The sequence below is a fragment of the Leptonychotes weddellii genome, chromosome X (genome assembly GCF_054177405.1).
Source record: "Leptonychotes weddellii isolate Sample4059 chromosome X, ASM5417740v2, whole genome shotgun sequence".
NCBI lineage: Eukaryota > Metazoa > Chordata > Mammalia > Carnivora > Phocidae > Leptonychotes > Leptonychotes weddellii.
This window is the reverse complement of record NC_138385.1, coordinates 21,928,978-21,953,438: the sequence shown is the minus strand read 5'-3', so window position 1 is coordinate 21,953,438 and position 24,461 is coordinate 21,928,978. Positions and strand designations below refer to the sequence as shown.

The 24,461-nt window shown below is 38.1% G+C and overlaps 1 protein-coding gene across 2 annotated transcripts in view; it reads right to left on the bottom strand.

Moving 5' to 3' along the window:
• The window catches only part of TENM1 (teneurin transmembrane protein 1), a 330,568-nt gene that overhangs the window by 228,823 nt on the left and 77,284 nt on the right, over positions 1-24,461 (bottom strand). For both annotated transcript variants that reach the window (XM_081808286.1, XM_081808288.1), the window contains exons 4-8: positions 20,848-21,047; positions 19,537-19,747; positions 14,623-14,724; positions 13,113-13,307; positions 9,861-10,061 (exon numbers count right to left, since the gene is read on the bottom strand). In XM_081808286.1, the coding sequence (XP_081664412.1) occupies positions 9,861-10,061; positions 13,113-13,307; positions 14,623-14,724; positions 19,537-19,747; positions 20,848-21,047 (909 nt within the window). The remainder of the gene's footprint in view (positions 1-9,860; positions 10,062-13,112; positions 13,308-14,622; positions 14,725-19,536; positions 19,748-20,847; positions 21,048-24,461) is intronic.

The window sequence follows — 24,461 nt, the reverse complement described above, 5'->3', positions numbered from 1 at the left end:
ACGCACAATAAAACATAACAGAAACAAGAAAGCAAGCCATCATATGCAAGAGTTGATAGAAACAACAAACCATAGGCCCAGACCCACAAAACTTGACATGGTACACTTCTCAGCATATAAAATAACTCTTGTTTCATATGTTTAAAGAAAAGGGAGTAACCAGAAACAGGATTAAAGAGTAAGAAATTATCAAAAATCCATGAGGAATATTTGAAAAAAAAAACTAAGTTAAAATTTTAGAAATAAAAAGTAATCACTGAAATTAAAAATTCAGTGGAAGGGTTAGACATCATAATCAACAGAGCTGAAGAGATATTTAGTGAGCCAGAAGACAAATTTGAAGAAATTATCTATATAACAAAGAAACAAAGACATGGAAAATAGGAAGAAGTAAATGACATAGAAGCCAGAGTGGGGTGGTCTAATGGAACTTCCAAAAGGAGGTAATAGAGAATGTGGGAAACAAGATTTACAGAAATAATGACTAAAACACTCTCTACGATTAATGAGAGACAAGTGTCTTTACATTCAAGAAACTCAGCAAATCACAAGCAAGATTTAAAAAAAAAATTAATCCACAGTGATCTTTAGGACAAGGCATTGGGCTGTGAATTCTATTGTCAGCCTCAACTCTGAAGCATACAAAACAAAGTAAGTTGTCCTGTGTCTCAAAGCAAATTAGTTCCTTCAACTATAAAATGAGGAAACTATTTCTTACTTTACTTACACCTCATGGACAGTATGAGAGTACCAGAAACGCTTTTGCTAGGTTACTGGGAATTTGGTCAAGTTTTTTATAGCAGATGCAAGACCCCATTCAGAATTTCTATGCCCCCACCTAATGTGAAAATGTATTGTCCTTACTCTTTCATGAAGGACTAATCTCTGTCCTTCCCATCCCTCTTCTCCTTCTCTCCAATGAGTCAGAAGATCTGGAATAGTCCTTCAGGTATTTTGAAGTCATTTTGTATCATCACAGATCAATGTGCAATCCAACATCAAATAATGACCCCATATTATGTCCATAATGATGAAATGAAAAAAATGAGTATATAAGTATTTGGAGAAAAAATTAAAACCATCAAATAAGTGTGGGATATTTGTGTTTTAGGAATGAAGGTATCATTCCATTTATTGGTGGGGGAGGATATATGGGATGCTCTTCAGAATCTCCGATCATCTGATTTTGACAAACGGAATTGGGATGTATTTTGATCCGTTCTCCGTGTCCTGGCCACCAGTTTTGCACAACTGCATTCTGGCTTCCCTTAATCTCTCACAGCCGTCTCCACTATAAAACCTTTCCACCTCCTTCAGCCCTGGCAGAGGACTGCCAGGCAGCAGATCACTCTATGCAGGTGGGCACCCAGCTCCCTACAGGACCCCACCTCCAGGGCCAAATACACCTTTTAGATAGACCCTTTACTGGGTCTGTGTTCACTTCATGTAGATAAACAACAACCGAGAAAAATGCCAAATAGCAAATGAACCCAGGATTCAGAATAAGAGTTTGAGTAAATGAGAGGAATGCATTTCAAGTGAAATACAAAATTTGCCTGTGTTCTTGAGATGCTGCTATCGATGTGTACAAATGCATTCCTTATCAGGGACTGTACTTTAACCATGTAAATAAGCACACCTCCTCACACTCATGCTTACTTACATTTTCTTGCCTCGCAATTGCCACCTTATTTAAATATATGTCTCCGGTTTGAAAAACAATTTTAAAGCTTTAATGTCCTAGAACAGTCGCTAGTTCGGATTTACAGAGAGGCAGTTGCAAATTTACCTCTCTGTTCAAACTTGTCAAATTGTCAAAAGTTCCACTGGATTTTGCATTGCTGGCATTACAGGTGTGGTTTTCATTGTCTCAGAACAAAATGTAAAAGACGTATTTTGAAAACATTTGATATTTGATGTGCTTTGAATCACCTGACTATACATATACAATCTAATGGTCATTAAATGATTCTCTTTTATAAAGATAAGGGATTTTGAATAAGAGAATATTTTGGGGCTCCATTTCTATTTTCACTTGAGACAAAAAAAAAAAAGCTTAGGGGGTGAAAAACCATCTCTGAGTGGGATGTGTTGCTAGGAAATCATGATAATAGTGTGATTTTTTCCACTTCATACCTACCTCCCAAAGATATACCTGTGGACTTAGTCTTACACACTTAATTTGACCTGTAATTCTCTTAAGGATGGTTTTGGGTTGTATTTCTAGTGCCACCAATGAACTTCACTTACTGATTCAATAATCTAGAGTTAATGTTTTGACCTCACTGTAGTGTTAATGGTGTATCCACTGTATCAAGCAGGGTTCTTTTTTGATTAAATCAATCAAATCAGAGCCACCTGAAGGTTTATTCTTTATCCTTTTACTGAATAGAAAAAGATTTACTTTAAAATAAATTTGATCAGAGATTGTCATACTTTGAATAGCAAGTTAATGAAGCCTATATAGGGATTAGTCACAAGCTTTTTGTCCTTGTAGGCTAAAAAGCACCAAAATACCTCCTATCATGTTTCAGTGGCTAGCTGTCTATATTTGAGCTTTTCTTTAAGTACAAGGAATTTGTAGCATTATGATATGCTAACATTGTTTGCCAACTAACAGAAACATTTCTTCTGAGAGCTTAGCTACTGTTCCTAAGAAATTCAGGTGTGTGTCCAAAACCGAATAGGGAAAAGCACCTGAAATGCTAGGCTCCTATCTGGTTACATTAATTATCTCTTTTCTACTGAAGATGCTAAAGTCTAGCTATTTTATATATGAGTAGATTTTTCTCTTCACTGGCATGATGAATGGCTACATAGTTGTGCCCATAGTGTGCATTACATTTTGAACAAAGCTTCTTTATCAAATGGCATTTATGACCCTGCTGTTCCTGTAATGTCTGTAGGAAAAATACAGTGTACACACTAATCATTTCAAATGATCTGATCAATACCTGGAAATTGCATGAAAGTGATACATTGTATGTGGTAGACATGTATAGTCAGATGAAAATCTTTTGATTATTGACAATAAAGGGGAAAACTATAATGATTTTAAAGCATATGGTACTTGTATAATCAAGGAAAGTTTCCCTGGCAAAAATAATTATATGAGCCTCTTACAACTTCCTCCTCTAATTATCTGTTTTATTAGTAGATGCATATCACCATACATTAGGGAACACTTAAAAACATAATGAGACATTGTTATAATGAAGATATATATATATATATATATATACACACACACGTGTGTGTGTGTGTGTGTGTGTGTATGTGTACCTCTATAAATAGAGGTAAATTCTCAAACAACATGGTCTATATATCAAAGCATGGATGTCTTTATAATGAAAACAAAACTATTTAATTAATATTTTCTCACCATAAACAATATGGAGTTAAGAGAGTTTATGGACTGTATCCATGAACCATTCATAATCAGTGTCAAAAGCTCAATATACAGGATCAAGAATCATAGATCTCAGTGTTAGAAGGGGCCTCAAGGGCCATTTGGCTAATCTACCATTTCACAAATGAGGCAGCTGAGACTCCAAGAAGTTAAGCGAGTCATTCAAGGTCATTGATCTGTGAATACACACACACACACACACACACACACACACACACACACACACACACTGTCATCTCTCTGATGGACAAGATGGCCACATGTCATAGGCTAGCCTGAAAACAAATATCCTTACAACAAAGCCTTATGGGGTCTTCAGGAACTGACCCTGCTTGGATGATTTCTGCTGTATAGCAAATAGAATGTTCAGAAATACCTCAGGGCTGAATGTTCCATCTCTCTCTAGCTGATTAATCTACTTCTAAGATACAGTATAATGAGAGAGGATCACAGTAGAGAAGAGCAAGAGTTGTCCTCTCTATGTGAATGCTTACCTTCTATGAATTTCGCTGCCACTTATCTATGAGTAACAATACATGGGGTGGTTCAGAGGAAGTTTCATCAGGGAGAGAGGACTACAAAGCTCTGAACTCTGCTTTTATGTTCCCCCTCAAAGACTATGTGACCAGGAGAAGCCAGATTTTGTGAAAGAAATATAGTAGGTGCATTTTAAAATGACAATAGTAGAGGTTAGGGCCAATATCCTTAGCATAGGTTAAATGTATTACTGAGATTTCATGGCAAGGAGTTCCATTTTAAGGGAGCGTGATTTGACCTGGGGTATACCCAAATCTCAACCATGTTACAACAAGCTTCGAATGTATTCCTCTTGAGGTTTTTTAAAAGACTAATGAGTTAACCTTTGTGAAGCACCATGAGACCCTCAGGTGAGAGAAACCTATATCAAGTATCAGTTCAGTGCTGCTAACAACACTCAATGAACCTGCAAAACAGACTGAAAATCATCAGTAAAGCATTCACTGCAGTCCTCTTGGTATCAGAGCAGCCCAGTTAACATGCTAACAGCTAAGCTTCATGCGCTTAGAGGAAGAAAATGATCAATGGCAAAGAGCATATCCACCTTTGAAATGACATGATCCATTATAAGGATCAGATGTTAAATTGCTTCCTGTACTGAGCACACTCAATTAAAAGTCTTCACAGTGAGATCATCTTGATGGTTAAATATGCTCTGTGGGAACAACCTTTATGGAGCTTAAAAATCACAGAAGGACTATTCCTACTGTGACACTAGAGATTTGGAAGGCATTTCCTTCCCCTATTTTTCAATTTGGTAGTTTTATTAGGAAGGCTTTTGGTGAGAGGCTGCTGAGTTTTGGGTCATACCTATCCACCCTTTTGCTTCTTTGAGCAAGAGATGCTTCTAAGTGTTCTTATTCTATTGGGTCCAGAATGGATGAATGTGGCTTTCATCCAGGCTCTCTGGACAAAAATGTATCATTTGTGCACTTGATATTTGATGCCCTTCATCTCCTTGAACTTTCCCTTTTCTGTAAGCTCATCTATTCCCTGGAGTTCCAGCTCTTATCTAACTCTTCCTTCTTCCTTTGGTGGGGGTGAGGATGGAGGGCTGAAAAGAATGCCAGACATGGAATGAAATCAGCAGAACTGGTTTCTATTTGTAGGTCTGCAACTAGCTAGGCCGTTGGTCTTGGATGAGTTATTTAACCTCTCTGGCCCTCAGTCTTCTCATGTTTCAAAAACTTGAACCATGTTCATTGTTGGGTTTTTTTCTAGTCTTGTTTATTTAAGTAATCTCTCCATCCCACGTGGGGCTCGAACTCACAACCCTGAGATCAAGAGTCACATGCTCTTCCGACTGAGCCAGCTGGGCACCTCCATTGTTCATCGTTTACTGCTTGTCTCACCCTGCCAGATGGCAAGCCCCAGTAGCGCAGGAATCTTTGTTCTCCTCACTGATGGATCCCAAGATCCCAGCACATGGCACATAGTAGGTGCCTGATGAAAACTTGTTTCATAGATAAATAATTCACTTCTCTGTTAGTGGTGCCCCCATTTATCCAGTCTCCCACTGTAGACATCACAGAGTTAGTGAAAATTCCTGCCTCTCGTTACATGTTTCCAGTAACCAAGTCCTGTTTCCTAGCTTTTCTCATATCCATCCTTTCGCCTCTATCTGTGCTTAAATTCCCTTATATCAAGTTTTCATCACTTTTTAATATATTCTCCAAACTACTTTCAGAGTTATCATTTTAAAATACAAACATGGTTGGGGCGCCTGGGTGACTCAGTTGGTTAAGCGTCTGCCTTCAGCTCAGGTCATGATCTCGGGGTCCTGGAATGGAGTCCCACATCAAGCTCCCTGCTCAGCGGGGAGTCTGCTTCTCCCTCTTCCTCTGCCTCTTCCCCCCACTCATGCTCTCTTTCTCGCTCTCCCTCTCAAATAAATAAATAAAATCTTTAAAAAAATAAAACAAAATACAAACATGGTCATGAAATTAACCTCTTTAAACCCCTTCAGTGGCTTTCCCATTGTCCTCAGGCTCAAGTCCAAACTCCTAGGTGTGGTATACAGGCCCCTTCATGATTTGTGAAATCTTCTGTGAGCACTTCCTAGACCTTCAGGTAATGCAAAATACACCTTGCGCATTGCATCTCTCTCTCTTTTAGAGCATTTAGTGAGAGACATTTTAAATCTTTGTTCACAAGTGTCTCCCCAGATATGGATATGTTTCATCACCTCACATGCTGACAGGGAAATAATAGGGGCTCAACAAATGTTTGGCAAATGAACAATTAAGTGAGGAGGTTAGATCATTGTTTGGCTTTCACCTATGGGCAAACCATTTAACGTCTCTGTGCCTCCAAGTATTAAAATCTCTAGTGATGCGATGGCAGAGGGACTAGAAACTACCACATCTATGAAACACTGAAGCAGGTATCTCTACACTTTCTTCCACATCTAATCTTCTATGGACTATCACTTTTCCTGATCATTTGATTTGTTTGGGTGGGTAAGGGTGATTTGAGGTGAGGGAGGAGTGGGGTAGGGTTCAGGGTAGTTCATCTGGAAGGGGGGAGGGGCAAGCATAGGCACGTTCATAATTAGCCCTTTCTTCTCCTTCTGAGTGATTTCTGCTGACAGGATTGGTGCATGTCTTTGTGTATCAGGTGGAAGGGGTGAACTGGGGAAAGAGAAACTCTCAGCACAGTGAATTTCATGTTGATTTGTTGGCAATACAAATATTTGAATTTGTACAACTGGTGACTGGTATATTGCCAAAGGTTTTGCCCAATTCTGAGGCATCAGGAAGGACACATATGGATGTGAGTGGCCTTAGGGAGAAATTGTATGATACAGAATCACTATTTAATCAATAAATGTTTATTAAGTCATATATAAAGAGGCAAGTTTTTGACTAAATGTTAAGAACCTTCTTATGGTAAAGATATTACATATTGGTGTTCTCTAGAGTCTTGACTTTCTTCATTCTCATTTTCTGCATCTTCTTGAACAATAATGTGCGTTCCTAAGGTCTGAACTATATCACAAATATTTGTGTCCAGTTCAGGATTCTCCCATTAGTTCCATTCTTATCAATCCCTCACTGGACATCCCCACCCAGATCTTCTGCAGACACCTCTAACTCAGCACATCCACAACTGACCTCATCAGGTCCTGTCTCTCTGCCCACACCTGTTTTTCTGCCAGGGCTTTTTTGGTCTCAGCTGGTGGTGCTTCCTTTTACCTAGCCACCCAGGATACTTATCTCTGGCTCCTCTCTGTCCCTCATCTGCCATGGTAACTGCTCTCTGGTCTGTCTCCACCTCACTATTCTCACAGCTGCAGTTTTAGCCCAGGCCCTCCCCAGCACTCTACTTCTGGGCTACTCTCATAATCACATTGCGCTTGTCCGTTACATCCCCACATCATGCATCTCAGTCCTCTCAGTTGCTGTCAGAGTAGTCTATCCAACTTGCAGCTTATTATAAGCCACTCAGTGGCTTCTTATTGTGTCAAGGGGAAATGTAAATCCCTTAACATGTTGTGCAAATAAAACTCCCCATGTTCCAGCTCCTGCCCATGTCTCCTCTAGACTCCTAGGCTGCAGCTCTACCCAATGACTTGCAAATCCTCAATTGTGTCACTTGAATTCACATCTCTATTTCTTTAAGTTACTCCTTCTGCCTGGAATGTTCTTGCCCCTCTTGTCCACATAATAAACATGTACATCTTTCTAATGTTGATTCAAGTGCTGACTTCTTCAAAGCCTTGCCTGACTATAGGACCTCTTCTCATGGAAATACCCCACGGCTCCCTCTTTGTGCTCTGCGGCACCTGACCCTGCACATAGTCCAATGATAAGACTTTTTTTATATGGTGAATTAGGTGAGGGGCTCCTAGGGGAGAGGACAGTACAGTACAGTGGTTAAATATATGGAATATGAAGCCAGAATACCTTAGTCCAAGTTTAGACTCTGATACCTATTATACAGTTGACTTTGGACATGTTATTTAACCTCTCTGTGCCTCGCTTCCTCATTTTTTTTTTTTTTAAGATTTTATTTATTTATTTGACAGAGAGAGACACGGCGAGAGCAGGAACACAAGCAGGGAGAGTGAGAGAGGGAGAAGCAGTCTTCCCACTGAGCAGGGAGCCCAATGCAGGGCTCGATCCCAGCACCCTGGGATCATGACCTGAGCTGAAGGCAGAAACTTAACGACTGAGCCACTTGGGTGCCCCTCAGGTTCCTCATTTGTAAAGTGGGCACAATTATAGGACTTACCTCACAGGGTTATTATGAAGATTAAAAAATATATGTACAACACTTAGAATAGTGCCTATTACAGAATAATTATGTGAGTGTGTGCTTTAGTAATAATACAAATGTTAACATTCTTGTTTTAAACTTGAAGCTCTAGACGTACTATATCTGACACATGAAAGGCTGGAAGGCGTTCAATAACATTTAGCAAATAAATCAGTAATCAGGTTAGAGCCACAATACCCAGCTACCTTCTTTCTCTAACCATCTTCTAGCTTGTTCTATGTGTCTCTTCCACTAGACTATAAGCTTCTCTTGTGCAAGAACCACATCCATCTTGTTTGCCCCAATATCCCCAGCACCAAGCACCATGCCAAGCACATAGCAGGCACACATATATCTGCTCAGTAAATAAATGAATAATTTTTCAAGGTCCACATTTTAGTTATTATTACATTGTCTTTATCATTTTATACATTTCTGAAACTGTAAAATGCAATCCTCTCTCCCATATTATTTCTATGTGAGGCAACAAAATTAAACTGAATTAATGCTCTTAACAGAGGGATGTTCTTGTTTCTTTACAGCATAAGACTGCAGACTTTTTGGTTCATAAACGAATTCAGCGGTACAAGAAGTCTCACAGAGCTTCTATTCTTTCCTGTTTAGCACATGGCATTTTATATCCTCAACAAAATTCATAAGCAGAGGTTCCATAGGCGTTCTTATTTATTAATTCTACTCATTTAATGAGCACATGGCCTAAGGATAAGAAAAAAAGTATAAAGAATGACCCATTATTTTTAGTTTAGGTGGTGGAAAAACAAATCATGTACGCAAATGGCTACATCACGATGCCGATTTTACTCTAGCAATGAGTATGGTAGGATTTCAGAGGATCCTCTTGATGTGATCAGGAGGGGTTTTATAGAATAGCTAAAACTGTAGTTGGTCTTGGTGGATGGGCTGGATTTTCAGAGGTGGAAAGGTACCAGCACTCCATGCTAAGGAAAGGGCATAGAGAAAAGTGTGAACGTGTGATGTACTGGGAGTGAGCAGAGCATATGAGTCCTTTTGCAGAAGGAGGGATTTATGCAGGAAGCAGAAGTAGAAGACAGGCTAGAGACAGGGATTTGGAATAGTTTCTGGTGGGCTTTTCATAACAGGCGAGGATATCTGAACTTTATCTCTAGACAGTGGAGATCTATCACTGATTTTAAGGTAGGGAATAGGAAAAGGAAAGCCAAGTTGTGGGAATAGTAATTGGGCGGCAATATGGCAAGGTATAAATAGAGTTCCTGAGCTAAGTTCCATTTTTAAGTGATGGAACACCCAGCGGAAATACTCAGCAGATGACTGGAATTGAAGGATTATTTGAGTTTGGTGGGGGGCGGATACTGATTTGAAATAACCTGTAGAGAACCGACAGTAGGAGACATGGGAAAGGATGAAATGACTACAAGAGAATGCAGAATGAGGGCAGAGGTTCAAGTCCAGACTGACAGCAACAAAAGATATAATTACAAGCCCAGTAGTATGTTGCTTACGAAAACCCAGTCAAATACTAACGTAGGAAATACTTGGAAGCCCCTTATGACCATGAAGGCATTCAGATCAGACTTTGAGAAGTACCACCTTACGGCAAAGACGAGTGAGGATTTGGGAGTGGAGGAAGCAGGAGAAAGAGGTAACTCCAATGTACCTGTTGAGCAGTCAGATCCTGTCCACTTGGGATCACAGCTGCACACTCCAGTGTCCAGAAGAAAAGTTCCATGTCCTGAGCACTGCTCTTGACATATAGGAAGTGGGGTTTCACAGTTGACTCCTCCCCAACCAGTAGAACAGTGACATTCTCCTTTTACACAGATGCCATGGCTGGAACACATCGGGTCTAAGCAGTCCTCTGAAGGCACCGAAAAGGAGGAAAAAGGTTAAAAGTGAACAGGTGTGGCCTGTATACCTTAGGATAGTGAAACTGAGATACGCACACTGATTTCCTACTATGTCATTAATATTGTTTTAATTAGGTAATAAAATGTCTCATGCAAAGGCTGGATTCAAACCAGAAGATTATTAACACTTAAAAATATGGGAGGGTATCATAAAGTTTGTATCCTAAAATTAGAAGATGAAGGAAACCACACATCTGTTGTATAAAACTGTGAGCAGTGTGCAGTACTCCCACACAAATGGGTGGGTGCACCACTGTGAGCCTTCGATAGGAATTCTTCAGCTTTGCAAAAAAGCCCAAGAATTTTTGGGGAGTCCTTCCTTGTCTTTTTTGAGATTGGAATCATAGCTCTGAGAAATGGCTTTCAGTTGATGTGACTAGAGAAGAAGATATACATAATAATTACACAGAGAATATAAAAATACTACATATAAAAATATGTCTACAAATATAAAAATGTTTATATATAAATATATAAAATATTAAAACGTACATGTCTTTTTAAAGCTTAGATTACTAAGTATAAGTGATCTGACCACTGTTACGTGAAATCATACAATATTATGAATTTATTATAATCTTTCACTAATTTCTTAGAAACACTGAAAATGTAACATTTGTAAACTTAATTTTAAAAATCATTAAAGTTTTTTTTTATGGCTTCTCCTTCCATCAGGATGCTGTGACATAGTTTTCAATGTTTTAGAATATCACAGATGTACTTCTATTTGTTTCTGATTCTGTGAGTTTGGAAATATTTGGACACGTTCTAACAAAGGTATAAACTCTTAGGAGTAGATCCCTGTGTTTGCCTTGGGGAAAATAGTTTTGTGTTTTTAACTGAGTGACCATTCCATGGGAAACAACAAGGTTGATTTCCGAAATTCTACTCTCCCAATACAAATAAGATGAGACTAAAATAACTCCCCATAATGAGGATGTATGCTTTGAACAACTTTTCCAGCCATGGAGACAGACTGATAAAAACCTGCCTTCATTCGCAAAACTGGTCTTGTTTTGGGTGTGGCCTACAGTCATGGAACAGAGTAAGCCTAACTAAGCATTATTGTAATTAGTGCTATTGCCATTATAATTAACCCCAAATCTCAAGGTCATCAGCACAATGCTTTACTACCTGTGCTAATCAGCAAATAAATACGAAAAGGTACATCTAATTTGATTTCGTTCATTATTTGGAGTGAGAGTCTAAAGTACGGAATAATGTTTTAAAAGGAGGCCATTGTATTATATTAAAACACAACAACTTTAACAAGTAAAATAAGATTTAACTTAGTATAGTTTATTTTACTAAAAGGCCACTTTCAATGAGTACGTAAGTCACTTAAATCAGAGGCACGAAGTCATAGGGCTGAATGGGCCAGCAGGCAGCCTACATGATTGAGATGAACTGGATAGAAGAAGCCAGTGTGTTGGGAGTGAACTGGGAGAAGCATTCAGTTTAACAAAAAGTGATGCTTCTTGGTTCCAGGTGATCATCATCATGTAGGAACATGGCCCCAGGGTCATCAGATTTTCCAGTTGTTCAAGAGACCCAAAAGAGAGGTTTTTATAGGACACTTCTCTATTTTTAAATTTTGGCAAGTAGACTGCATTAAAAACAACAACAACAACAACAAAAAACATTACCACCATCACCACTGTGTGAACAAAACAAAATCCATCCATAAGCCCAATTCAGCCTGTGAGTTTCCAGTCTGTGACGTTTGACTTAAACATTCTTTTCTACTGTATTTGACAAGTTCATACTGTTAAATATGATGAGCATTCTTCCTTGCTATCTTGGTTATTCTACAGATTTTCTTAGTGATCCCTAGAAGGGAAATGTAAGCTAAGCCATTTTTCAACTGCTCCCAAATTTTAATTATAAGGCTCTAAATTAATTAGGTCAAACATTTTCATGGCCAACTGTAGATATTGTGAGAGACAGCACGTTTTGGTGAACATGCATATGTCCACATAACCTCTAAATTTACAACTTAAATATAATGATTGTGGTTGGATCACCATAAAAACAATTTCCAGAAGTACTCTGGTGCCCTGTCTAGGCCCAGGGCCATGCACTGGAACAGATACAGTCTTCACACCAAAAGTCTACTATTGCTAATGGGAGGTGGAAAGCTAAACTCTTGGAGCAGAATGAGATTAAACCCTTTAGAATGCTGTGTAATAGTCTTAATGAGCCATCTTTAAAAAGCAATTATAGTGCATTTTCAGCAGCCTCTTTCCTGAACAACAGTTGTGATGAGACCATCTCCCATGGTAATGGTTTAATATTATTTCTGAAATCAGTCTTATTTGAGGAATGTAGCATGAAAAAGGTCTGATTACTAGTAAACTTATTTTCCAATGTGTCTCTTTAAATGAGAAAACTATTGCCATTTCAAACGATGTTTGTGCGTGTGTGCATAAAGGTTCCTTTGGGGTGAATTGTAACATAAAGGCACTGCCTTGAAACTCATTAATGGTAAGTTGGCTTCCTTAGGCACGGAGGTCAAGTTTCAGCATGAGGTATGTAAAAATGAATAATATAAAGCAATGATAATAATGGTAATTACAAATCGCTCCCAAAGAAAACATTCAACGAAATGGTTCCAAATGTGCATATATTATTATTTTTATCATGTGCTTTAAAGTAAGATGTAGCCTAATGTACTGTGTAATAATGAAAGTATATGAATGAACACCTAATATCATCAACATGGAAATTCCCAAGTTATAGAACAGTGTTAGAAATGAGGAGGGAAGCACCATTTTCCCTTACCGTTCTGCGAGTGTCACAGACACAGCCTTCTGTTAATATTAGAGACTGTCAGAAGAGACATGAACTCCCCTGACTCCAGCCCTCTGCTCCGTGTACTAAAGACATATTGAACATTTACTGCTTGCAAAGACGACTTGCATCTCTACTAGAAGCACACAGTGACACTTGGACAGTTCAGAGAGAGAAAAGCCTGAAGTAAGAGATGAAAATGGGGCTCTGACCTTCCTCGCATATTTCTCCTTTGTAGCCTGGCACACAGATGCAGACCCCCATGATGCAGGTGCCGTGACCGAAGCATGTTGGGTCAATGCATTGCTCTTCTGGAACGTCGCACTCTGGCCCCTTCCAGCCATTTCGGCAGACACAGTGTCCTTTCTCGTATTCTCCATTCCCGCCACACAGCACAGGGCACGAATCTGAAGGTTGGCAAATGAACTTGTAGTGTTCTCAGAATGCTTTTAAAATCTTCAAAGGGGCAATTCTCTGTTGATTCTTATCTAATATTTCAGGCAAAAATTTGTACTATTTCTGTCTTAGCCTTTATTAAATAGGCACTTGTTTGTGATTACAAATAGAATTTTCCTCTTACGGTAGTGGAGTAAGGATAAGTGATAAAAATATAAATTTATGCCGAGTATTTGCTTTTGATCCCACCATACTTTTAAACAATTATTATTATTATCATTATTATCATCATCATTTCAAGCTAGGGTTTTTTTCTCTAATGGCTTTACTTCCTCAAACAGATGTATGCTACTTTTAGAAAGAAAACACGAAAAATGTAAAAACTGATAAATAGGGGAGTTATTCATATTATGAAATGCTATCTTTAAAAGTCGTACATTTAAATAGATTTATGCTGGACAGATGTTTACTCCCATGCCACTGTGTGCAGACCTTTATTAGAATACTTACTCTGCTTTGTCATTGTTGGCTCCCTATTAAAACTATGGGCTCCTTGAGGGCAGGGCCTACATCTTTTGTCTTATTCAATTTTTAATACCAGCCATCATCTTTATTCCTAATACCCATATTTGCAAGACCTGTCATGCTCCTGGGAAGCAGCAAGTGCTATAGAATTCTCAGCTGAGCAGAATTTAATCTAAAGAAACTGAGTGCCTGGGAAACCTGAGATTAAAGCATTAGCAGACTGAGAACTGTGAGAATATACCAAAAAAGAGCAGAAAGCATCTCTACGGTAATAACTGTAAGTCTATGGGGAAACACAGTGTGACTTACCTAAAGCTTTTTAAGAATTAAACTATGGGCAAGTCTAGAAAACAGTAAAGTTTGCCAAGTTCAACTTCTGACTTGCCAGTATTTAATTTTTAAGCCTACTTACTGGTTCGGAGACTGCCTGTCCTTTTGAGTTTACATGGGTGTGTGTATAAGCAGTTACAGACGACTAGGTACAAATTCCACCTGTCAGGTAACCCTATTTCACCTCTTCGAGGATGCTTCTTTGCCCAATAAACTGGGATAATAGTAGCTCTATCTCACCAGGCTATTGCAGGAAGTATGAATCTGAAGAGGTAACAGAGTGTTTAGAACACTGTCTGGCAGGGTAAGTGCTCAACTTTTGGTTGTGGTGCCGGTGGCGGTGGGGTGGATACTGCTGCTCTTGTCATCGCTACTACTGCCCCTTCTCCTCCTCCTCCTATTGCTACTGATCCTGAGTTCTCAAATGACATGTATTTCCCTAAGCCAATTGGAGTAACAGAGCAACATTACCTCTCGCACAGTCAGGCCCAAGGAATCCTGGAAAACAATGACAATGGCCCGAGATACACTCTCCATTTCCATTGCAATTGGTTGAACAGTCATCCATTATTTCTAGTAATAGAGAGAAAAAGGAAAAAAATGAGCAAACTTCCAGGCTGTAGTGTCCTTAATTTTTTTTAAATTGTAAGAACTCTGGGCTTGTAACAATCTTGTCCTGTGCTGTCTTGGAGCACTTACTATTTAAAATCAGATGCCAAAGATTTTTGTAAGATGTCACATGCAGTACCAAATTATTAAAAGGGCCCTGGAATTGCTGAATTGGCTATTCAAGAGTGAAACTAAAAACCAACCTCATCTCTAAAGTGCATAAAGGGTCTAGATGAATTGTATTCTTATGAGACATTCATGACAAAGCTAAAAATGTCCTAGGATTATAGGACTAATCCTAGGACATTTATCAAAAGCAAAATGGGCTTAAAATTGCAACCCAAAAGACTCAGTCTACTGTTTATTTTTCAAATTTAGGTTTTAACAAACAAAAAATTTCTTCTCTATCATCTTAAAATGTTTAATCTACCATCTTGACAGCTTAAATATGATAATCAGTATTTCATTTTCATTAATAAGTGACAATGGAAGGCTTTTAAAGTAAGTGTTCATATTATGAGACTGAGTAAGTGTTCATATTAAATTCAACACCACTAAAAGCATTAGAACCTAAGTATTTTGTTGAGAAATGCTTTCTTGACTGTAAATGCTTATCAGTTCTCTGCCACTAATTTCCCTTCAATCCATTCTTAGAGAAGAATAGGTTTCAGGGGAATCGAGAAGGCTTTGAAGGTGCCCACAGGTAGTTCTGGTGACATAAAGATGTGCAGTGAGACAGAACTTTGATAAGTCTTGTGGTAAGTAATTTGGCTGAAAAGGTATGAAGCTATACAAAAGTCAGGCTCCGACAATGACAAAATTATTTCTAGTTTAAAATTGTATGAGAGTATAATAAAATCAAATTCCAAGTCCATGAACTATTATGGTATGTGTGCTTTCTTCTTTCAATTTTCTTTTTTAAATCATCTTCTCATTACTCCTTCTGGAAATTTTCCATACTTAGCATTCTTGGATTCAGAATTTTATGCTCTGGCCCATTAAACTCATACTTCTCGTATGTACCAGTTTTTCCTTTTCAATCCAAATTATCTACTTGGTCTAGTTTCACTTGCATAAGCTATTTCCAATTAGAAGGAGATATTCTAAGAAGTGGTTTTGGCAACTTCTACTCAACTATGAGAATTTATAATGAGGGTTGGGAAATAGCATTTCTTCAATTGTGGCCTTCTGACCACCAGTATCAGGAGGATCACCGGAAGCACCTAAAATGCAGATGCCTAGGCTTCATTCCAGACCTACTGAATCTGAAGGATGCAGCCCAGTGATCCACATTCTAACAAAAACCTCAGTTGACCCTGCAGATGCTCACTGCCTTAAAGCATTGCGAACCAACGCTTCAGATAGTAAACTTCCATAGTTAGACAACTTCTGATCTAGACTTGGAGTTCCACCTTGGGTAGAATAAAAGCAAGAGGAAGAAAGTGGTATCTAGTTTATTTGGGGAATGCTTAGAAGCTGAGAATGAATCCAGTGGCTGTGTGGAGAGCCACCCTATTATCACGCAGAGGAGATTTTTCTTCTCACCCCCGTGTGAATACATCAGATGGCTCTTTGCAGGTTTATGATAATCTGTTCTCTGATCCCTGTGTTCGAAAACTGAACTGGATAAGAAATTTATATGTGGCATTTGCTGAACTACAATTGGTCTGGCAGGAATGGAGCATTTGACAAAGAGCTACCCATTTTTAACTTGTTAAAACATTAGTTATTTTCATAAAATCATTAATTTATTTAAAAGGTCATTATAAAAAGGCACAAAGAGTTTTTTTTTCATTCAAAGATGGAACAACCATTTCTCTATTTTCTACTTAATCCATCTTTCTTGTACCAAGCAATAGTGGCACTTTTTAGATCTACATTTGGATTTCCCCTGCCCTGGATGGTTAATAGGAGGCCCTAGAGGACACTTTCGAAGGTAAATATAGTTGAATTTAATTTCACACCAGCTCCTATTGACAACTTTATGGAAGCCCCCTTGTGGGAATGTAGCTATTGTAGAAAAAATGTTTAATAAAGTTTGCTATCAAAATAAATAAAAATCCCTCCATCTTATTGACTTATCTAAGATCTGTCCCTGGGCCCACACTGCTGCATGGAGCTTAACACCAGCAATGCAAGCGAGAAGAGAAGGCAATATAGGGAGGTTCTGGAAGCTGCCACCTCCACCAGGTATGAAAGATACACTGGGAAGAGGATGGCTACAGCAGGAGCACGTAAGTAACCAGAGGTGAAAAAGAATGTGTTTTTCTATTTACATTGGCCTCCGTGAAATTTTGCCTTCCATCTTTTTAATCTTACTTCAGAATCGCTTCCTTGACCACAGTTCATTAGACTTGAGAAGGATTTTAAAGTTCTATGCATAAAACTCTGCTCTTCTTCCAGAGTCTAAAGCCCCTTGGTATCTGCATCTGCACTGATGGATGGGTTTTGTTTCTGGCAGGTTTTCTTATGGGAGGAACTAAAGGTAATGAATAGTCTGATGGAGTAATTTTGGTATAAAGGGCATGGGCTTTGGAATCAGACATACTAGGTGTCTCAAATCTCAATTTTGCCACTTGCTGGCTGTGAGAGTCAGATTATTTACTCATTCCAAGCCTCCATTTCCTTATTTATTATATAAATATCACTACACCTATGCTATCAGGGTTGTGATGAGAATCAAACAAGATAACTGAATGTAAAGTGTCTGGTACTGTGCTTGGGGGCAGAATGGCACTCCATAAATGGTATATATTGTCATGTTACAGAGCAGGTTGGCTGAGATTAGGGGATACTGGCAACTCTGTCTATACTACTAGAAAATAATATATATTAATATAGGCCAGCGGCTAACCTATACTAGTTATTCAATAAATGTTGGTTGTTAATACTGTCTTGACCCTTATTAGTAGCGGACCAAATATAGTTAAGATCAATCAACTGATTCTAACATTATCATGAAAGAGAATGAACAGCATTTTAGCATAGTTAAATCATGCTAAGCTTAAATTGCTTAATCAAATATATTAGCCTCTTTTTACTATAATTAGGATAAATTATAAAAAACATAAAAATAAGGGGGAGAATTTAGAGTAAATAACTTAATACCTTTGATTTTTTTTTTCAGAAATTTACTTGGATTCTCTTTAAGTGGAATTGCAGGAAAAGTGTTTCTGTTGCTTCAGGAGAAGTAAAAAAAAGCCTGACTAGCATAAGGAAAAAGCAAATACTTTGTTGCATATGATACTGACAGCTTGGTATCTGGATAATAAGAATTCTATCTCAAAGGTTAGCTTCTTTTTGGGAGGAAGTAAGAGAGGGAAAAAAAACTTCAAGCATGTTTCTGGGTCTATTGATTTTTGAAAGGTTAATAGTTGGGTTAGTGTTTTAACTTGAACTTGGTGGTAAGGATAACAAGAAGGGAGAACATCTTCACAAATATTTTAGATCTTCTAATTGCTTGATGTCTGAGGAGAAACTCAACCTCTCATAACTCATTGGTCTTTGCATTATCAAAATTGGGTCTTGACAGAAAAATATCATGAAAGCTAGATCTATTAAATCTGCTCCATTGAGTCTGTGAGCATTGCAAAATAGTGTCATGACTTAAAATACTTTTTTCTAATTTAACAAATAACGTTGTCTTTTGAAGATGTAAAATCAGTGGAGTTTTTCTCCAGGGAAAAAGTCATCAGTGCATTTTTATAGCCTTTCTGATTACTTTAGAGGAAAGTTTTTTTAAAAAAAAAAAGAAGAAGAGGGCGCCTGGGTGGCTCAGTTGGTTAAGCGACTGCCTTCGGCTCAGGTCATGATCCTGGAGTCCCGGGATCGAGTCCCGCATCGGGCTCCCTGCTCGGCAGGGAGTCTGCTTCTCCCTCTGGCCCTCCCCCCTCTCATGTGCACTCTCTCATTCTCTCTGTCTCAAATAAATAAATAAAATCTTTAAAAAAAAAAAGAAGAAGATAGTAGGAAGGGAAAAATGAAGGGGGGAGAAATCGGAGGGGGAGACGAACCATGAGAGACTATGGACTCTGAGAAACAAACTGAGGGTTCTAGAGGGGACGGGGGTGGGGAGTTGGGTTAGCCTGGTGATGGGTATTAAAGAGGGCACGTATTGAATGGAGCACTGGGTGTTATACGCAAACAATGAATCATGGAACACTACATCAAAAACTAATGATGTAATGTATGGTGATTAACATAACATAATAAAAAAAAAAGAAAAGAAAAGGCAGATAAATGCCTCTTGAAGTGGAAAAACTAGCATCAGTCCAGTTCTTCTTTAGCACAGCTGGTTCTAGAACCATTGTGCCTTCAAAATACAACCTAAGAGTATTTAGAGAAGAGTCTTAGGGACAATAACAATGATGGAAACTTTTTTAACATATAGTGTATTATTTGTTTCAGAGGTACAGGTCTGTGATTCAACAGTCTTACACTGCCTTTTCTTTTCTAATAGCTCTTGAATTAACAGAGATTCTCTTGCTTACTCCCTACTTCCTTGAAGTTGTTCATCAATGCAGCCCTGGTAATATGATTATCCAGGTGATTATTCCTTTTGAAAACAAAAAAAGGTACATGGCAACTATCCTACAATAGCAGCAAATAATGCAGCATTAAAAAATCTTAGCATTTAAACAACATTAATGACAACAATATAAGATGGACTTTAAGGCAGAATGAGCAATGAGTTTACACAACATCTGTATCACTTTAATCACTGATCTCTTTCTAGAACTCTGCTGTTAATTCAAAATAATTGTCAAGGCAGCTTACCGATTGCTGTGGTTAACACGAATACTTGCTCCATCTTTTTTCCATCATTGTAAAATGCCAGATACCAAGGCCCTTGGTCCATATACTCTATGAAACCGGTCTCTTGCAGTGAGGTTAAGATCAGGTTCCGAGGGGAGTGCTGGGTATCATCAGAGCCCTTAGGATCCTGCTTGACCAGTTGTTTTCCATCCATCAATTTTACAAAATCAAACTGGAACAAACACACACACAAATATGAGCCACTACTTTTACTTCTAGACTAATGAACAACTTTAACTTCAATTGCCCTATTTCACACTTCATACTTCTCTGAGGGAGGCCAAGTGAAAGAAGAAGTTATTCGTTCTTAAGTATACTTAAACACCCTTAGGCAAGAGAATCTTGATATTCTACTAAAGTATCAGATAAAAGATATTTGGAACCACACATTCCCCTCAAAAATGTGACCATGATCTTCTCTACAAATTCAAGAGTTTTACAGTTTTTAAAACAAGTAAACAGTCAAAAATTTGAGAACATTCATCATAATTTACTACCTTTGTGGTAGCATATTTAAATTAAATATTCAAAGAACCCCCTCTTTTCCTTTAATCAATGGACAAGCACATGGCACACATTTCCTTGGACTTTTTTTTAAGAGTCACATTTGAATTCCCATCCAGAAGGTAAGGTTTGGACTACAGTCATATCTGTTCAAAAAAAAGCAATCCCCTGATGATTATGATTCCTTATGCTACTTCTTAGATGGAGCAGGACCCCAAATGGGTTCGTGCAAGGAAGAGATAAGGAAAAAAAATGAGAGAAATCAGGTGGCTAACATTTATAGAAGGGCTTTGTAAACCATAGAGGTTTTACATATTTAAGTTATTATTAACAATAACAAGAAAAATTTTCTACCTGTAAGATAAAACCTCCCTTTTGGACTCATTTCCTTTATTGCTTTGCATTCTTCATTGGGACAAGGGGTCAAGGCCATATGGAGCCAGCTAAGGGGGGGTGTGGGCCCAAAAGCTAAATAAGATGAGGGGGTGGGGAAAGCTCACAATAATCCTGTTCCAGGAAACAGAATTCAAGTTTCAAGAGTATTTTCTTAAACTTTCTTTTCTGAATTTGTTCTGCTAAATGCTATTGCTTATTTCTCAATGTCATTTCCTTTTCATTCATTTGAGTGTGATTATTTTGGATATTTGCCCATTACAAACATTGTCTGCCTTTACATTTGACCCCCACATACCTTGCAAGTCACAAACCCTGAACTATTCATCCCACCGCCCTCTAAAAGGGTCAAGAAATACCTATAACATTAAATACCTGCGTGTGTGTAGGTGGAATGTTTCTTCTGCCATAAATTCCCAGCAGAGAGTCCTTGGCTAAAGAAATATTGAATTTCAGGTATATAGGATGGTGGATAGTAATCTGGAAACGCCAGAATAAGCCGGGTGGAATGGTCTGCATGACCTGTGCACCAATGTCAACTTCTCCAGTGTCTATCGCCCGTCCCTTCTGAAACACTGGTTTTAAAGGTAAAGAAAATTGCACATGATATTAATCTTAATGTATAAAGCAGTGGTTTTTAGTTTTTCACCACAAATACATCAAAATGACTTCCTAAGCTCTTTTTCTCCTCCCTACCCTACCTGTATTTCAAGGCTTTGCCCAAATCAAATATCTTCCAAGGAGCCTTCCACAACCAACCAATGTACCAGTCTCTTCCTTCTCTTGAATTACTACTGCATTTATTTCCATCATTTGATTCATTTTCACCACTATTTAGTGAGCATGGTCTGGGTAGCTACAGGAGATACAACGATGAACAAGATGCAGTTCTTGCGCTCAAGGAGTTTTGAATACATGAGAGGAAATAGGACACGTGTACAAGTAACCATGTTGTAAAGGAAAATAAGTGCTCTGGGTATTCAAAGGAGTAAAGGGTATTTGGTTGGAGGATACTCCTCATTCTTAGCTGTCTCTATGCCTTTTAACATCCTTTATTTTTCTTCTTAGTACTTATCACCCCCTAAGAAACCACATGTTTTACTTGTCTATTGCCTATTTTCTCCCAATAGAATATAAGCTCCATGAGGCTGTGGCTGTTTTGTTCCTTGCTTTATCCCCAGTAACTAGAAGAATGTACACAGTCTATGCTCCATACATATTTATTCAATGAGTGAATGAATGAGAAAAGGGTATTTATGGGAAGTAGTACTGAAGAGGGGCCTTAAAGGGGGGAGAAGATTTCAACAGAGCTGTTGAGAAGAATGTTCCACAGGGAAGGAACTCTGTACCGAAACAAAGAGGAGAGAAACTTCTAAAGCTATGGTGTAGGGTATGTGCCTATAGAGAGGAGCAGTTGGAGATAGGGCTGGAGGGAAAGGATGGCATCATAGGGCCTTGAGTGCCAGTCCTGAGGGTTTATCAAGTAAAGGATGGAAAGCCATTAAAGGTTTTTAAGAAGAGGGGAAATATTTGGGTACATTAGAAAGACTAATCTTGAAGCAGAAGGTAGGATGATTTACAGCAGGGAAACACAGGGATGATAGAGAATTATGGAGCAATAATTCAGGTCTAATGACATAAATATCTAAATTTACAGTGGGCTCAACAGTTCACATGGGATAAGTCCATTCCAGTCAACTGTAAAATAAACAAGTGGGACTACATCAAACTAGAGGGCTCTGCACAGCAAAAGAAATAATCAATAAATTGAAAAGGCAACCTACAGAACGGGAGAAAATTATTTGCAAACCATATATCTGATAAGGGTTGAATATCCAGAATATATAAAGAATTCATACAACTAAATAGTAAAAAAGCAAATAATCCAATTTAAAAATGGGCAAAGGACTTGAACATTTTTTCAAAAAAGACATACCAATGGCCAATAGGTATATGAAAAGGTGCTCAACATCTCTAATCATTGGGGGAAATGCAAATCAAACCCATAATGAGCTATCACCTCATACCCTGTTAGGCTGGCTATTATCAAAAAGATAAGAAATAACAAATGTTGTAAGGATGTGGAGAAAAGGGAACCATTATACCCTTACACACTGTTGGTGGGTATGCAAAATGGTACAGTTGTTTTGGAAAACAGTATGGTGGGTCCTCAAAAAATAGAACTACCATATGATCCAGCAATCCCACTTCTGGGTATATATCCAAAGGAACTGAAATCAAAATCCTGAAGGGATATCCACACCACATTCACTGCAGCAATACTCACAACAGCCAAGATATGGAAAGAACCTAAATATCCTTTGATGGAAGAGTGGATAAAGAGAATGTGATGTGTATATTATATATATACACACAATATACAATACATATATGTATAAAATACTCCATTGTGTGTATATATATGTACACACACAGGCAATGAAATATTATTCAGCTGCCAAAAAAAAAGAGGAAATCCTGCCATTTGCAACAACACAGATGAATCTGGAGGGCATTATGCTAAGTAAACTAAGCCAGACAGAGAAAGACAAATCCTGCATGATATCACTTATGTGTGGAATCTATAAAAGAATAAAAGCCAATTTCATAGAAACAGAAACTAGATTGGCTGCCAGGGCTGGAGGGAGGGAGAAACGGGGTGATGTAGGTCAAAGGGTACAAATTTTTAGTTATAAGAGGAGCTCTGACAATCTAACGTAGAGCAAGGTGACTATAGTTAATAATACAGTATTATATACTTGAATGTTGTTGAGAGTAGATCTTAAGCATTCTCACCACACCAAAATGTTAACTATGTGAGGTGATGGATGTGTTAATTATCTTGACCTTTTTAATCATTTCTACATTGTATAGATATATGAAATCAGCACATTGTATACTTTAAATATATACAATTGTACTTGTCAATTTTTGCTCAATAAAGTTAAAAAAATCACATATTATTGAGGAAGTATAAAACTGGGTTATCCTAAAGAATGATACAAATATCAATGAACTTCAGATTATTATAAATTTTAAAAATCTTATTGTACTTTCAAGCATAAATACTAAAAAATAAAAATCTATTTTTCAAGCTAGCATAGAGAAAATAATACTGAGATAAAGATAATTTATCTAAACTAAGGCAAGAAAGGGAAGGCACAGGCTGGATGGATCAATTAGAAAACGTGAAGAAGATGGAAGATAAATTATAATAAAGAGCAATGAACTAAATGCTTATGTTAAAAGGCAAGAGTCATCACTCTGAATTACAAAGTAAAATCTGAAGACATATATTTTACAAAAAAATATATTTAAAATATAAAGAGACTGATTTATAATAATAAAAGTTATTTTCTCAGGAAGAAAAAAGACAAAGAAGAAAGAAGACAATGTAAAGGAAGATTCCAGTGCAGCGTTTCTCAAACTTGAATGTACTTAAGGAAGGACGTCTTGCTAACATGCAAATTATGATTCAGTAGGTCTGAGGTCGGATATTTCTCACAAGTTCCCAAGTAATGCCCATGTTGCATGATCCATAGCCTACGTATTGAAAAGCAAGGTTCTTAGGACACTGGGATGCTAGGTATGGAGGCTAAGGAAGGGTCAAAACTGGCCCCATGGTCGTTGAGTTCGGGTGACTCAGACAATACCAGTAGCAAAAACAAGAAACCTAGAAGGAGCTGGTTAGTGTGAGAGGATGTCGAGTTTGGACAAGCAGATCTTTATTATTTATCATCATATTTCTAATTATTTCTGATATGCTAGTTTATTATATGTTTCTGTGGAATTCTCTGTTAAGTGGTGGTGGGGAGGGAAGGGATAGAAGAGGAGGGGCAAGAATCAGTTTGCCTTGGGGGGGCGGAGCAAGATGGCGGAGGAATAGGAGACCTGGATTTCGTCTCCTCTCAGGAATTCAGCTGGATAGGGATCAAACCATTCTGAACACCTACAAACTCAACAGGAGATCGAAGAAAGGAATAGCAACA